The following is a 14,273-nucleotide window of genomic DNA, read 5'->3' as shown; positions in this document are numbered from 1 at the left end:
CTCTCCAGGCTGCTATCTCGATTCGCCTGCTGTTACTCAGGGGAAAGCTATTTGCCTTGCATGTCAAGCAGCATTTACTTTTCTATGATCTATGAAATAGGAGTTTCCGTTACATTACAACAGTACAAGGTGAGGGAGTTACCAAATGGGGAAGTGAGTTTTTCGCATTTTAATTTTTATTTAATTATAGATTTCAAAAATATTTTAAAATTTGATAAAAAATAAAATTAATTAATTTTACCTAATTATATAGAAAAACGTTCATGAAATGCTCAAATAAATATGCCACCTGAGAAATGGAATACTGAAATAAATATCAACGTCACGCTTTTTTTCTTATCCTCTCTCTTAGTAATTTTTTCCACACTCTGAGTCTGGATAAGCATTTCCTGGGATATTCGTGATCGCTAGTTTAAGACGACCCGGATGTAAAGGGGTCGTGACCCGGATGTCCAGGAGCGATTAGCGCGCCTTCTTATTCATCACACTCTCAAATTGATTTCCCACACCGCCCAACTAGGGGGGATCAACCTTCATAAGAATTTCGTGCGGTATACGCTACGCTAAGACCAAGTTTGGGATGGCTAGCCCCGCCTATATATAGAGTCTCACCTGTGGTATACAACATGAAATAAGCTCAACTGCAATTCCTTCGTTGTATTGCGCTGTTTTGTAGTTGTGTTTAATTACTTGCTGTTGGCCGTTGCAATGGGGGCAAGAACATTAGCAGTTTCGATTTATGTTACAGCAATACTAGCGTTAATATTTAACGTTTGTCTTCAAGGTAAGGTTACAGTAATCCCTTGACTGCATTGCATCGTATTTTATGTACGTAAATGAGTTAAGATATCATAAAGAAATATTTTTTTGCTTTTGTAAGTGCAGGAGCTACGGGTGCGACGTTTGTGATCCAGAACCAGTGTTCATACACGGTATGGGCCGCAGGAATTCCCGTAGGTGGCGGTCAAGCGTTGGGGCAGGGTCAATCATGGAGTGTTGACGTGCCCGCAGGAACAAGCTCAGGTAGATTTTGGGGACGTACTGGATGCTCCTTCGATGCCTCTGGTAAAGGAAGCTGCAGCACTGGTGACTGCGGTGGCGTGCTCAGCTGTACGCTCTCGGGACAGTCTCCTACAACGCTGGTTGAATATACTCTGAATGGGGGCAACAATCAAGATTTCTATGACCTCTCTGTAATTGATGGTTTCAATGTCCCTCTCTCCCTAACTCCCTCCGACGGTAGCTGCAAAGCACTGACTTGCAAAATGGACCAGTGCCCAGATGCCTACCTATATCCCACTGATGACACTAAAACCCACGCTTGCGCTTCTGGTGCTAATTACAACATTATATTCTGCCCTTGATTAGAAGTTTATCATACTGAATTCTCTGGTCGTTACATAAAATCCATCGCTAGTAAACCGATTTCTATGTAGTATCATAGCTATAATAAGAGTATTACAATCATGTTGATTGTATTTTCATATTTATAATAAGAATACCATTGCGTGCATGGTTGCAAGAAGTTCTATCCTGTAAAAGCCAAAGGTGTTTTACTTCTACTTTGCAAATGAGTAATGCTATTTTGGATAACTTAAGGGGTATATGCATCAATTTGGATATCTTTTAAGTGATCTTAAATGATTTAATAAATAATTAAAGATGATTTTATAAATGTTAAAGTAAATAATTATAGATAATTTTATAAGAAATGACTATATAAATTATGCAAACATTTATTCGAAACCTAATTATACGAAGATTAAATCAAACCTGTTTTAACGCAAACATTTATTCAAAACTCAAACATGCGAAGAGCTTGCGAAAGTTTCCAATCAATCGTATTTGTCATTCAGATTTTCATGTACGAACCAGGAAGAGGGAAGTCTGTGACCACTAGTTTCAAGACGGACCGGGAACACCTAGAAGATTACGAGTTGCGGAAATTGGGAAGTAATTTTAATGTGCCAAACGACGATCCCGTCTCTTCTAACCAGTCCACGAGACCTGTGTCGTATTGTATTCTTGGTCCATTATTAAATCAAAATTTAGGGGACCTGTGCCATATTTAATCATTAAACCTTGTCCCTTCTGTGCTGTATTGTATTCTTGGAGACCTTTGCCATATTGTAATCATTAAACGCCATATCTTCTGTGCTATATTGTATTCTTCGAGACCTGTGCCATATTGTATTCTTGGTCAATCATTAAACGAAAAATTTGGGGACCTGTGCCATATTGTATACTTGGTCAATCAATAAACTACATGTCTTCTAACCATTCCAGGAGACCTGTGCTATAGTGTATTCTTGGTCAATCAATAAACTACATGTCTTCTAACCATTCTAGGAGAACTGTGCCATATTATATTGGGTGCTACATATTTCCCAGTTCACAGTTAGATTTAAACAAATATATTATTTAGGGATGGGCATATACAGCCAGACAGTATTGATGAGCTTATTATCTGTTAAATATTACTTACCATTATATTCTTCATCCATAATTACATGAAAATTTGGTGGACCCATGCTATATTGTATTCTTGGTCAATTATTAAATGAAAATTTAGATCTCATTCCATCTTGATAGTCATTATGCTGATAGGCGTCCCTCCTATTGGAATTGGGCATTTTAATCATTTTGCTAATTAATCCCTTTGATTTGATGGTCTAAACTAAAAGATGCCAACATATTCTCCTGGTTGCCACTCATCCATGACTGAAATTAAAAGCCATAACTTCCTTGCATATCTAAATCAGGTATTTAAATCTTACTTAAATTAATTTTTTACCAAATGAGATTAAAATTTTACTGTGCCTCTCATTTATCTCCACGTATAAAGATTAACAAAAATAATATTAAAAAATAAAATAAAAAGAATATGAAACAATATAGGATGGAACAACATATGCGCAACCTGGCAGCATGCAATTATCCCATCATTTAATCATGAAACGCTTCACTGTTGGCATTCTCCCCAGCTATATGGGGTTAGGAAAAATGATAAGAAAAAATGAAATTAAAAAATTAATGCCAAAAAAGCTTTGAAACTGATGTCTTTTTGCATTCTCACACGTATGAAACCAGGTTATGCTGTCTCTTTGCATTTTGAAACGTATGAAACCAAGGTTATGCGACTACGTGTTATAATATTCTAATTGTGCACCTTTGTCATAAATGTGGCTGTGTAATGGCCCCGTGTTCATATTATCTTTGCGTCCCATGGTCTATTTCAAGAGATCAAAAGTCAGTTTCAATTTCTCAAGATCAACATGTCACGGAGAGTGTCATCGATACATCATGGCCGGCCACCTTTACCTTGCAAATTTTATTTAAGATTTATGGCCTCATTTTTTGCCTTCCTCACGTAACTCATAAGCCTCCAGGAATCATGGAATAAAACTGGTCATGTTGTAGGTATTCATCTTGCGAATTTGATTTAAGATTTATGGCCTCATTTTATTCCTTGCTCACTTGCTCAGGTAGCTCATAAGCCTTCACGAATCGTGGAAATAAAATTTGTCATATTGTAAGAATTTGCAAAAAGTCGAAAGTCTACACTATTGTAGTGATCACAACAATTGAATGGTTATCGATATGGAATCGATTCCATGTCCCGAGGGTAGTTGATATCTATATGGAATCGAATTGAATGGTTATCCACCAGAATCAGCAACAACGATTTTAATTATCCAGCAACCGCACCAGCATCCTCGTTTGCAGAGATGGCATCTACAGGATTTGACCAGCATCCTCATTTGTAGAGATGGAATCTACAGGATTTGACCCAGGTATTTTATCGTAACCCACAACTTAGCATCCCCAATTTTATTCTGTTAATCAACGCCATTGCCGAGGCCTATATAGCTACGAATGATACTCATAGTTGCTCATCATAAACCCTAACCCTAAAACTCCCATGCCCTAAACCTAGATCTAGGGTGCGGTGTTAAAGCCTACTCTAAACATTCACAAAAGTGAATACATTTTTTATTTTTGATGAACCCTAACCCTAAAACTCCCGTGCACAGTTGCGGGCGACCGGGCTGTAAGTAAAGGATCTGTGACTTTTCTTGTCATGAATCTTACCCACATGTAGTTCTGCTCGATGTCTAGCACTAAACGCTGGATCCGCGCAGGTGTTCTTTGCCAGATTTCGACGGTGTAGCACAACGTAGTGGCATCTTGGGTGATCTGTGTGACAAGGGCCCTCGGGCACCTCTGGAACGCATTTGCAAGTAGACGATGATGGCAGCGATCAGAACAAGGCGGAGATGGAATGTCGCCATTTAGTCGATTAGGTAGAACGCCCGGTGATATTGGGATGGATGGAATTTGGGGTTAAAAAAGGCTCCAGGGAGGATGTGATACCTGGCTTGGGATAAGCTGTAAAATATTTCAAGGTGATTTGAATTAATAGTAACTCAGATTTATTAATGTATTTGAAGATGGAATCCATGTCCCTTTATCCTTTCATCTTGGAATTCCTTTACGAGTTTGATTTCGATTTCACTAAGTTCAATTTCACTCCCTCCGATTTCATTTCATATATTTATAGTTTCGATTTTGAAGTGTCATAATTACAACTGTTGAAAAGTAAAGCCTATAAATTAATTTCTTTATTTATTTGCTGACAATACAACATTAAATGACTATAGTACAACGAGTAAAGAAAACTTTACGAGTTTGATTTCGATTTCACTAAGTTCAATTTCACTCCCTCCGATTTCATTTCATATATTTATAGTTTCGATTTTGAAGTGTCATAATTACAACTGTTGAAAAGTAAAGCCTATAAATTAATTTGTTTATTTATTTGCTGACAATACAACATTAAATGACTGTAGTACAACGAGTAAAGAAAACTTATTAAAATTTATAGTTTGTAATTTTCGCTGTTGCATTTATCCAGCAGCAATATATACAGAAGTAATAAACAAAAAAGGTTATATTAAATCTTCAAAGGTTATATTACAGTAATTTTATTAAGATTTTTATAATATTAAGGTTTTTCATTATTGAAATTGAAATTTTTGAAAAATATAAATATTATCCTCACAAGAATGAGTAGATCAAATACTACCAAATAATAATTATTAATGTAGTTCATATAAACTTATTTATATATATAATTGTGATATTTATTAATATATATAATTATGATATTTTTTAATATATAATATGTCAAGTAAATATTTTAATATTTATTACGATGAATCTCTATTCACATTAACATTCTCCTGCCATTTAATTTACGTACCTATTCTATTATACAAACTTAACTCGTTCATATTTATGGAAAATCTTTTTAGCCAGAGTGGGTTTGAGCGAACTCGCTATATGCCCTTTGCCCTCATGATCTGGTAGCTATATGCCTTTTGTCTATCCACTCTCTAACCGAAATCTGAGAGAATCCTCTGAAACACCCATGGTAGTTACAACTGTAGTGTTTAATTCCCAATGCGCATCAAGGTGACTAATGTAAAGTCGAATATTTTTGAATAAGATTCATAGTCTCCTGTCATCCATTGCAACTTGTTTTCAGGGGTATTTTGATGTTGTTTATTAAAATTATTTTAAAGTATTAGAGGGTTTTTTTTGGTTGTATCAGGTAAAATAATTTTTATTGAAATTGTTGCAGTGAAATGACTATTTTTTGTCTTGTCTACTTGATTTAATGGAAATTTTAATTCAGATTTTATGATTAAATTATAGTGGATAATACCATGATTCATGATTAAGTTGTTTTCTATGTTTAAAAAAATTAAACACAAATAAATTATAAAAATTTTAAATCAAGAAATTCCTCCAATATTTCTAAAACATCTCTCTTCATTTTCTGGTTGAAAAGGCTTTGCATTTTCTAAGTTAGAATTGAAGTCCTGGAATATATTAATACCTTGTGGGATGGTCAATGATTTGACAAATAGGAAACTTATTTTTGAGTTTTTTATTTTCAAATGATGTATTTTTTTCCAAATGATGTCGGATTAGTAAAAAATTTATTTTTTAATTTAAATTTTTATATTTTTGATGTTATATCAATTAACATAATTTACGGTTTGAGTGTTTCGTAGGTGCTAACGTATTAAGCTCCACCACTTCTAGGCCAGAACATAGTGGGCAAACTTGCAATCCTCCCGACCACGTTGCAAGATGTACACACCCTGCAAGGTTCAATCGAGGCTTGCTGTAGGTTAGGAGTGCAAGAAGGGAGGATGAACTGCAAGCAGTGAGGATTTGTTTGGACTTGGTTTGTGATCGAAAAAGGGAGGTCTGGATGGGACCCATGAAAGTGGTGGTGAACTAGAACAATCGATTAAATATGGTGGAAAAAATCATTAATAACAATGCTCACTTCCCGTGCTTAAGCCAACAATAGTATGCATTTATGACCTTTTACAACAATTTTGATGTGCCTAGCACCATAGGTAATATTATTGGGGATTTCCTGAGGTTTTAATATTTTTTTTTTTTTAAGTAGGGTTTTTATACATATTGCATCTTGAAATTAGGGTTCTTATAAGTGTTCAACCATGTGCATGCATGTAGATATCGAGATTTGTATGGTAGAGTTATGGTATCATCAAAGGAGATTTGAATCTCTCCAGGACCCTCTATAGGTGCAATGGTCATTGACACAAATGCAATTTAGTTTTTAATACTTTATCTTTTAATTCACATAAGCTTTATTGGTTGTATTGGGTGCATGCTAGGGAAACCACACAAATAATGTTTTCTTTCACATTGGTTTTTTATTTACAGAAATGGTCATTGTCATCACTTTGTCTTGCTCATTTTTATCTTTTATCATAATGGATTATTAAGATCAACAACATCATCTAATTATGTTAATTAATTATATTTTTTATTGTGACTATAATGTTAGGTTTATTTTTTTAAATATATTAAATTATTATTTAATTAAATTAATTAATTATATATTGAAATTTGTTCTAGGGATAGTTCAATTGGTGATTGAAGTAATGTGAAAATTCAGAAATAAGATTTTATGTTTTAAGCTTTTAGTTTAAAGTATCCTTTAAAATTTAATGTTTTGGTATTAGTTTTAAGTTTTGAGGTTTTCATAATAAAATTAATATAATAATTTCACAATGTCTAGAAAATAATGTTATTAATTTTAATTATTTTTTAAAATTATTAAAATATTATTATTATTTAATATTATTAATATAATAATATTAAAATTATTAATAATATTTAAAATATAATAATAATATTAATACGATCTAACTAATAATATCAATATTATTAAACTCATTAACATTGTTAATATAAGTAGAATTAACATTAGTTTTGATAAATAATATTATCAATATTTAGTGTGTAATAATTGTTAATAAAAATTTAGATCTAATATAAACCTAAGAGAATGGCCAAACATGGTCACCAAGCTCTCTATGGCTTAAGGTTGTTGAACATCGTAAAATTGGACAAACATATTCTATCATAGAAAAATATGATCAACATGCTGAAATATATCCAACCATGGCCAATAATGTCCAACCATAACAAGCTTAGATCAAGTGTGGTTAATCATAATCATTGAATATTATTAATATTAATATAAATTATTATATAACATTAATATTAATATTTAAAACATTAATATTGATATATTTCATCATCAATTATTATTATTATCACAACATTCAAATTAATATTTAAAATAATATTATTCATAATGATATTAATAATATCATTAATATAATTTGTTGGAAAAGAAATATTATTAATCATAATAATTTTTTAAAATGGTTACCCTTTAATGTTATTAACCTAATACCATTAATATTATTAATAACATTTAAATTATAATATAGATATTAATAATATTTAATTAACAATATCAATATTATTAAACACATTAACATGATTGATATAAGTAGATTTAATATTAATATTAATATTAATAAATAAATAATAAAGTAATTAATAAAAATCTAAATATAACAAGGAGCCACTATTGTGGCGCTAGTCCCTGCCGGTTAAAGTGTGTTGTAGGCATGCTTACTTGTATTAAGATTGAATGAATTGGATGGCCAATTGTTGTATGAACTTTTTGAATTTATGGGAAGAGTGAAATATAATGAACTTTGCCTTTGTTAAGTAAGAATTGTCATAAATGTCATTGAACTGATAAATGCTTGTAATGTTGAGTTTGTATTTCTTAAAATAAGATTAGTTTTAGATATAATTTTCCAATGTCTCATGATTTAAAAAACGCTTAGATTAATAATTAAAATATAATAAATTTTAGCAGTGAATCATAGAAAACTTGAGGGAAAAAAACTATAAAAGGTAATAATAATGCATTATAATGTATGAAGAATTAGAGAGTGTTGAAGTAAGTTATGTATTTTAATAAGCACAGGGTATAAAATATGTTGAAATGCATAATAATGAATTATAATGTACGAAGAATTGGAAAGTGTTAAAGTGAGTTATGTATTGTAATAACCATGGTGCACAAAACATATTAAAATAATAGGAAGGTGTTAAAGTAAGTTATGTATTTTAATAACCATGGTGCACAAAACATAGAATTTTCTTCTTTTTTTTTTACATTTGAATATTATGGAAATATTCATAAAATGATAATGACCAAATAAAAATTATTATGAATATAAATTTGTTAATTAAAGTCGTGGTGGAGAGTGTTCAATATTTACATAGATCATTCTCGAAGGTCAAAGAAGAACTTAAGCATTTAAAAATTATAGTTATGGAGTCTTGAACCCATGATTGAAAGATTACATATCTAGTAACATGTTTGGACATAAATGATACCATTCAGGTTAATCTCAATGCAATCTCAATGCAATGCAATTCTCAAATAGCAATCTCTATGCTTCAGCATGTTATCAACAACTCGCCGCCAAACAAGGTAATTAAAAGTTGGTGCTTGGAATTGATAGGGGAACACATCCAATCCCACCTCTCATTTTTTTATTATGTGATCACGAAGCATGTTGATAAAAAAGGTAACAAAGCAACAAACCTACTAGCAAAACGGGGAGGTGAGTTATAGGGACAAGAAATGCAGCAAGATTGGCCTCCCTCCTGTAGAGATAACCACCTAGAAGGATGCAGAGAATAGTGGAGGAGGAAGCCACTTCCCCGACGGGGGTGAGACCTGAGACTAGAATGGTTGTCGAGCCCCATGAGGACTGACAAATGGGTTGAAAAATCGCTTGAGCCTTCAATTGAGATGCAAAGAGAAAATATCCAAATCCATGTCATGTTCTCATTTCTCCTCCTCCTTTTAAAGCTTGATTGCTCCTGAGAAACCATGGGCAATTACCCTTAGTGGATAATGTCAATTGGTTGGGGATATTACACTATATAAAGGAACCATTTGTAAAATAGAAAGAAATGCATAGGAATGATGATGAATTAATATAATTTTCTCGTCAAGGGTTTATGGAGCATATACTCCTAGTGCCCATTGTTTTTTATAGAGTTGTGTTCATTTGAAATTAGCATCTACATCAAAGAGTGAGAATTGGAGACATATAATTCCACTAGATAGAGGATGAGGCTATGTGTGTCATCTCTGTATTCATTAACAACATTGTGAAGCCATTGGTGAGGCCTCCCCCAATGGAATTGAGATTATCAAGATAAGATTAATTGTTTAGGATAGGCACCACGTGACTCCTTGCTCATGGTGCAATGAACACTTTCCTTATGCAAAATTTAGCAATGGTCTTGGGTGTTCCATGTGCACATAGATATTTTAAACTTGAACAACATTTTCAAGTATAAGTTCACATAAATAAATGAGTTTTCGTACCATGAGAAGCTTCCAATTGTCAAAGCATGATTAAATATAACAATCGTTTTCTTACAAATTAAAAAGGTCATTTGCACTTTCATTAATCATGATGCTAGTCAAAATTCCACAACCCAAATGAGACCATGACCTAAGAGTAGAGTTGCTTTCTAGGTAATGGAGGTGTGATAGAAAGGACAACAAAAGGTAGAGATCTAATCCTAGCAATGGGACATATTCAAAATAGTTTTTTTCCCAACTTTATCATGAAGATGATATTCAAGTTAAGGAATATCTAAAGTGAGAACATATTTCTCATAGCCAAATTCTATAAAATGGAGGGGAAAGGAAAAATGTGTTTTAGTTCTCGTAAAGCCTCTCATAAAGTGCCAAGTTGAAAGAACTATAATCATTCTCATAAAGTGCAAAGTTGAAAGAACTATAATCATTCTTTCAACTTAACTTTCCATAATTTTTATAAGCAACAATTTGAAATGGTGTTTATCATAGCCACTTATCAATAGACATATAAGGAAGATATTTTGCATGGCACAGACCCTTTTTAAATTCATCTTAGCTTCCTTTCTATTAAGCGAAACAAACAAACAAACAAAAAATCAAAGTGCAATTTTCTCATTGCTTAAAAAGAGCAAACATTAAGATATATATACTAGCAACTTCATGGTTCTCCATTATAAGTAATTCTTCCAATATACCCCTTTCATATCAATACATAACCAAATTATATTACAACCTTGTAATAATTCTTCCAATATACTCCTTTCATATTAATACATAACCAAATTATATTACAATCAAGGGTCTACTAAAAACTCATATTTCCTTTCTTTGCAATTGAAAAAATCATGTTTGAAGCAAACTCTAAGGCATACATAGTCTTGCCCAACATTTGACCACAAGGCCTGTGAGACCAAAACTCCCCACCTAACCATTGGGACAACATCCTTGGACTTGAAAACTCATATTTCTTATATATATAAAAAATAGTTAAGAATACCGAAAACCCAGAAAGATCTAGCAAGAGAGAATATCTACACTTTATAAACCCTAACAAGTCACTTCTTCGAATTGTCAAGTTTTATTTACATACCTATATTAAAAATAAACTAACCATGTAGTAAAATTTTCTGGTTTAAACACTAAAAAAATTGCAGGGCCACCCATGTCGCAAGAAATGCCACAAGAATATGTCAACCAATACTCTCCGTCACTTTTTATGAACTTTAATCTCCTTTGAACTACAACATGAGCAGATTTCACTACTTTCTTTGATCAAATCTAGATAAGTGGCACATACAATTCTCCACATTACAGCATATATGATCCATTGCCTAGTGAACAGAAGGAACAGCACTAATGACTCTGGTCTGCTTTCGGCATCTTTGAAAAATGCTATCGTACAATATATCGAATTGTACCCCTGCTCTTTCTCGGTTGATAACAAAGAGAATGTGATCAGCTTCCACAATTGTATAGTACCTGTCAATCTCACAAATTAGAAATCTTAATTAGGTCTTTCTCAAAGCTTGAGACAAGTTATTTTCTGGTTCTTACCAAACACCTGGTTGCAACGAGTGACCATCCGTTAATTCTGGACTTAGCAAGCAGTGGGGATGGGGCTCAGGAAAGCGGGGATAAAGCATTGAGATTGTGTTTAATGCTCCATCATTGTCTTGCCAATCCTCGTCATTGTTAAGAAATTTAGGGTTAATAGTAGTAACAACATAACCAATTGCTCAAGCAAGCAGGAAAGAAATCTGTCTGTTCAATAATCACTCACTTGTAACCTTTGTAAGGAAGTGGCACATTGCTGGGATAGCACCACTGGCTCATCTGCAGCGTCCTAATAAAGAGAAGAGGATGAATTCCAGACAGACTTGAAGGCATGGTGACTCCAAACAATTTTCGTGTCTTTCTCGTGGCATAGCTGTTTCAAGCAAAAGTGGTTTGAAACATCAATGTTTAGTCAATCGTTCAATTCAGAATTTTTAACCACCACTAATGCATATTACATGTATTCTACATAAAACTATAATTGCTTCCAATGAAACATGAGGACTTGAATAGTGTCAAAAGCTTCCCTAGTCACTTTATGTCTAGCCTCACAGTTCATAAAGTCATCACCCCATTCCCTAATGATCAGTATGTGAGTAAAATATCTTAAATGGGGCCTTTTAGTAGCTCATGATGACAGGTACAACATGCCCCATACAATGTAAACAAAAAACCTCTTACGAAAATTAACTCATTACCAGAGATAGAGCACTGAAATGTACGACATAAAAGATAATAATAAAAACAAAAAACTGCATTCAGACGTAAACAACAGAGGGTACATCTTATTCTCCTTTGAGTACCCTTTGCATCACATCGCGTCCATAATGATTCCAATTAAATACATGACAAGCCTCTGAGTGATTACTAACCAGCTGGAATACTAGACCAGCTGCCCAAGTATCTTAAACAATCTTCAGAGGTGACTTAATGATATATTGGAAGACAAAATGGCACATTATAACGCATAATCACCTCCCTGACTTGCATAACATTCAATGATGCCCACATCAACAGAGTCTCCTAGTTGCAAATTGACTACCTGTAGCTTGCAACCAGATATGTAGACATTATACCCTGGGTTTCTAAGTGCAATTGAACTTTCTTTTAATTGCGGCTGAACATTCAATTGCAACCAACTCTGCCTTTTGCTTTTTGAGTCGACTTTCGTCTATAGGCAGTATACCGCAGGCATGTACTAGCACACCATTTACTATGTAAAGTACTAGATTTTGCAAACTTCAGATTTCTATTTTCTTGACCAACCAAAGCTTGTACACAAGTGACGTTTATGTATATCGCAGACTATTTCTAGTTGAATGAAAGAAAAGACTTGCCATAATCTGCTGAGGGTATTTATCCCTGACATAAAGAATAATGACTATAATTCATTCATTAGGAGGATATCAATTATGCATAAACATAGATTCTATGATGACAATAAATAAATTTTACGACAAAAGGAGACAAGTACTTACATGTATCACCAGTGCAGGACATTTCACATGTCGGATCTTGTCAATATTCTGCAGAGCCAAATACCTCTACTTAACATGCTGGCCATGTTTGGTGTGAAAAAATCTTCAAATAGGAACGTGAATAGAAATATATCGGATGCTTAACACAAATCGGCTTATTGTTTCCATCACTTACTTTATAGATATCAAACCAGAAAGTGATTTTGAGAGGATAAAGTACACGGAGGCCTGAAAGTATAGCACTTTGAAGAACAACTGCCCTCAACCTTGGTAAGCGAGCTGCCAAGTGTAATGTAGGGCCAGTGCCAACAGACTGGCCATATAAAATCAATTCCTCCTGCTTCACTCCATATTCTGTTGTCAAACATTGGTACACTGGTTCAATGTCTGAGTATGTGTTGTATTCAGTTGCTTGTTCATTATAACCAGCATTATGTTACAAATGAGCTTCCAGTCTTTTTTACAGTATTCAATGTTTTCCCAGGGAAAAGGTTCCCCAGGATTGTCAAGCATATTTTGATAGTTCTGAATCATACCAATAATCTAGCACACTAACAGTGAAATCTACCTCAGGAGAATATTGAAAACTACTCTATTCATGCATGAACATTGAAAAACAATGGTAAATCATGCAGAACTAACGGCACTTGTCAAGCAGTTGCATCTCACCAGAACATTTCAATATAGTTGAAAAACTCTTGCCAAGACGGACACCTTATAACATTTAAAACAACTGGAACCGCAATAACATTATTTGATACAACATCTGTCGAGATCAGCATATTATGTTACCTGAAAATTTGGGACCATTATTAGGACTATTTGTAACTAGGTGGAAATAGGCACCAAGCATGTACATGTAGTGACTACACACAAATTATATGCCATCACAAACTGCTCCAAGTGACCAGTAAACCTGATTGACCTGGTCTGATTTAAAAGATATCAGAAAACATCCAGTTCTAGATGTCTACGTCAGTGTTGCAAAAGTCGGACTCAAGAAAACTCAGTTGGGGTCATCAACATAGAGAATAGGAAAACTTGGCAAAAACTCAGCAAGCATAAATTCATACTTGAATCGGAAAAAGTTGGAAAACTCAGGATAAATCTCAGAGTTTTACAACAATGGTGTGCATTCCAAAACTCGCTCGTATGAACTAATTCATTAAGCATCCTTCACTGTTCAAACTCTTTTTCATGTACTCTTATCTTTCGGCCTTAAGTCTAATCATGTTCATATTGCAGATTCTTTCTGGTTTTGTATCAAATTATAGCTACTAGCATTTAGTATCAATAAAATTAGCAACTTTCCAAAAAAACTGCTCCTCTGATATAAATCTCGGGGCATGCCGGTATGCTATATGAACACTTGACTTGTACCAGGGGTTTGGATCCCGCTCCGACCAAATATTGGGCTACTT

At 33.6% G+C, this 14,273-nt stretch overlaps 1 protein-coding gene and 1 long non-coding RNA gene across 3 annotated transcripts; one reads left to right on the top strand and one right to left on the bottom strand.

Annotated features, from left to right (window-relative positions):
• The first annotated feature begins 624 nt into the window (after positions 1–624).
• On the top strand, positions 625–1,541 carry LOC149217386 (thaumatin-like protein). The gene is made up of 2 exons (XM_089391354.1): positions 625–784; positions 886–1,541. The coding sequence occupies exons 1-2, from the start codon at positions 709–711 to the stop codon at positions 1,362–1,364; spliced, it is 555 nt and encodes a 184-aa protein (XP_089247480.1). The 5' UTR covers positions 625–708; the 3' UTR covers positions 1,365–1,541.
• A 9,410-nt stretch (positions 1,542–10,951) lies between these two features.
• LOC149217385 (uncharacterized) lies at positions 10,952–13,186 on the bottom strand. 2 transcript variants are annotated; one of them, XR_016250669.1, is made up of 4 exons: positions 13,028–13,186; positions 12,853–12,900; positions 11,375–11,747; positions 10,952–11,299 (listed from the first exon to the last, which is right to left on the bottom strand). It is a non-coding gene; the product is annotated as an uncharacterized LOC149217385 (long non-coding RNA). The 2 variants fall into 2 exon arrangements; XR_016250668.1 differs by lacking the exons at positions 12,853–12,900; positions 13,028–13,186 and having other exon boundaries at positions 11,375–11,531.
• Positions 13,187–14,273: the final 1,087 nt, after the last annotated feature.

Source organism: Pinus tabuliformis, chromosome 1_1 (genome assembly GCF_031772625.1).
Source record: "Pinus tabuliformis cultivar Carrire ecotype Pingquan chromosome 1_1, CPIR1, whole genome shotgun sequence".
In the NCBI taxonomy this organism is placed as follows: domain Eukaryota; kingdom Viridiplantae; phylum Streptophyta; class Pinopsida; order Pinales; family Pinaceae; genus Pinus; species Pinus tabuliformis.
This window is presented reverse-complemented; position numbering and strand designations above follow the sequence as displayed.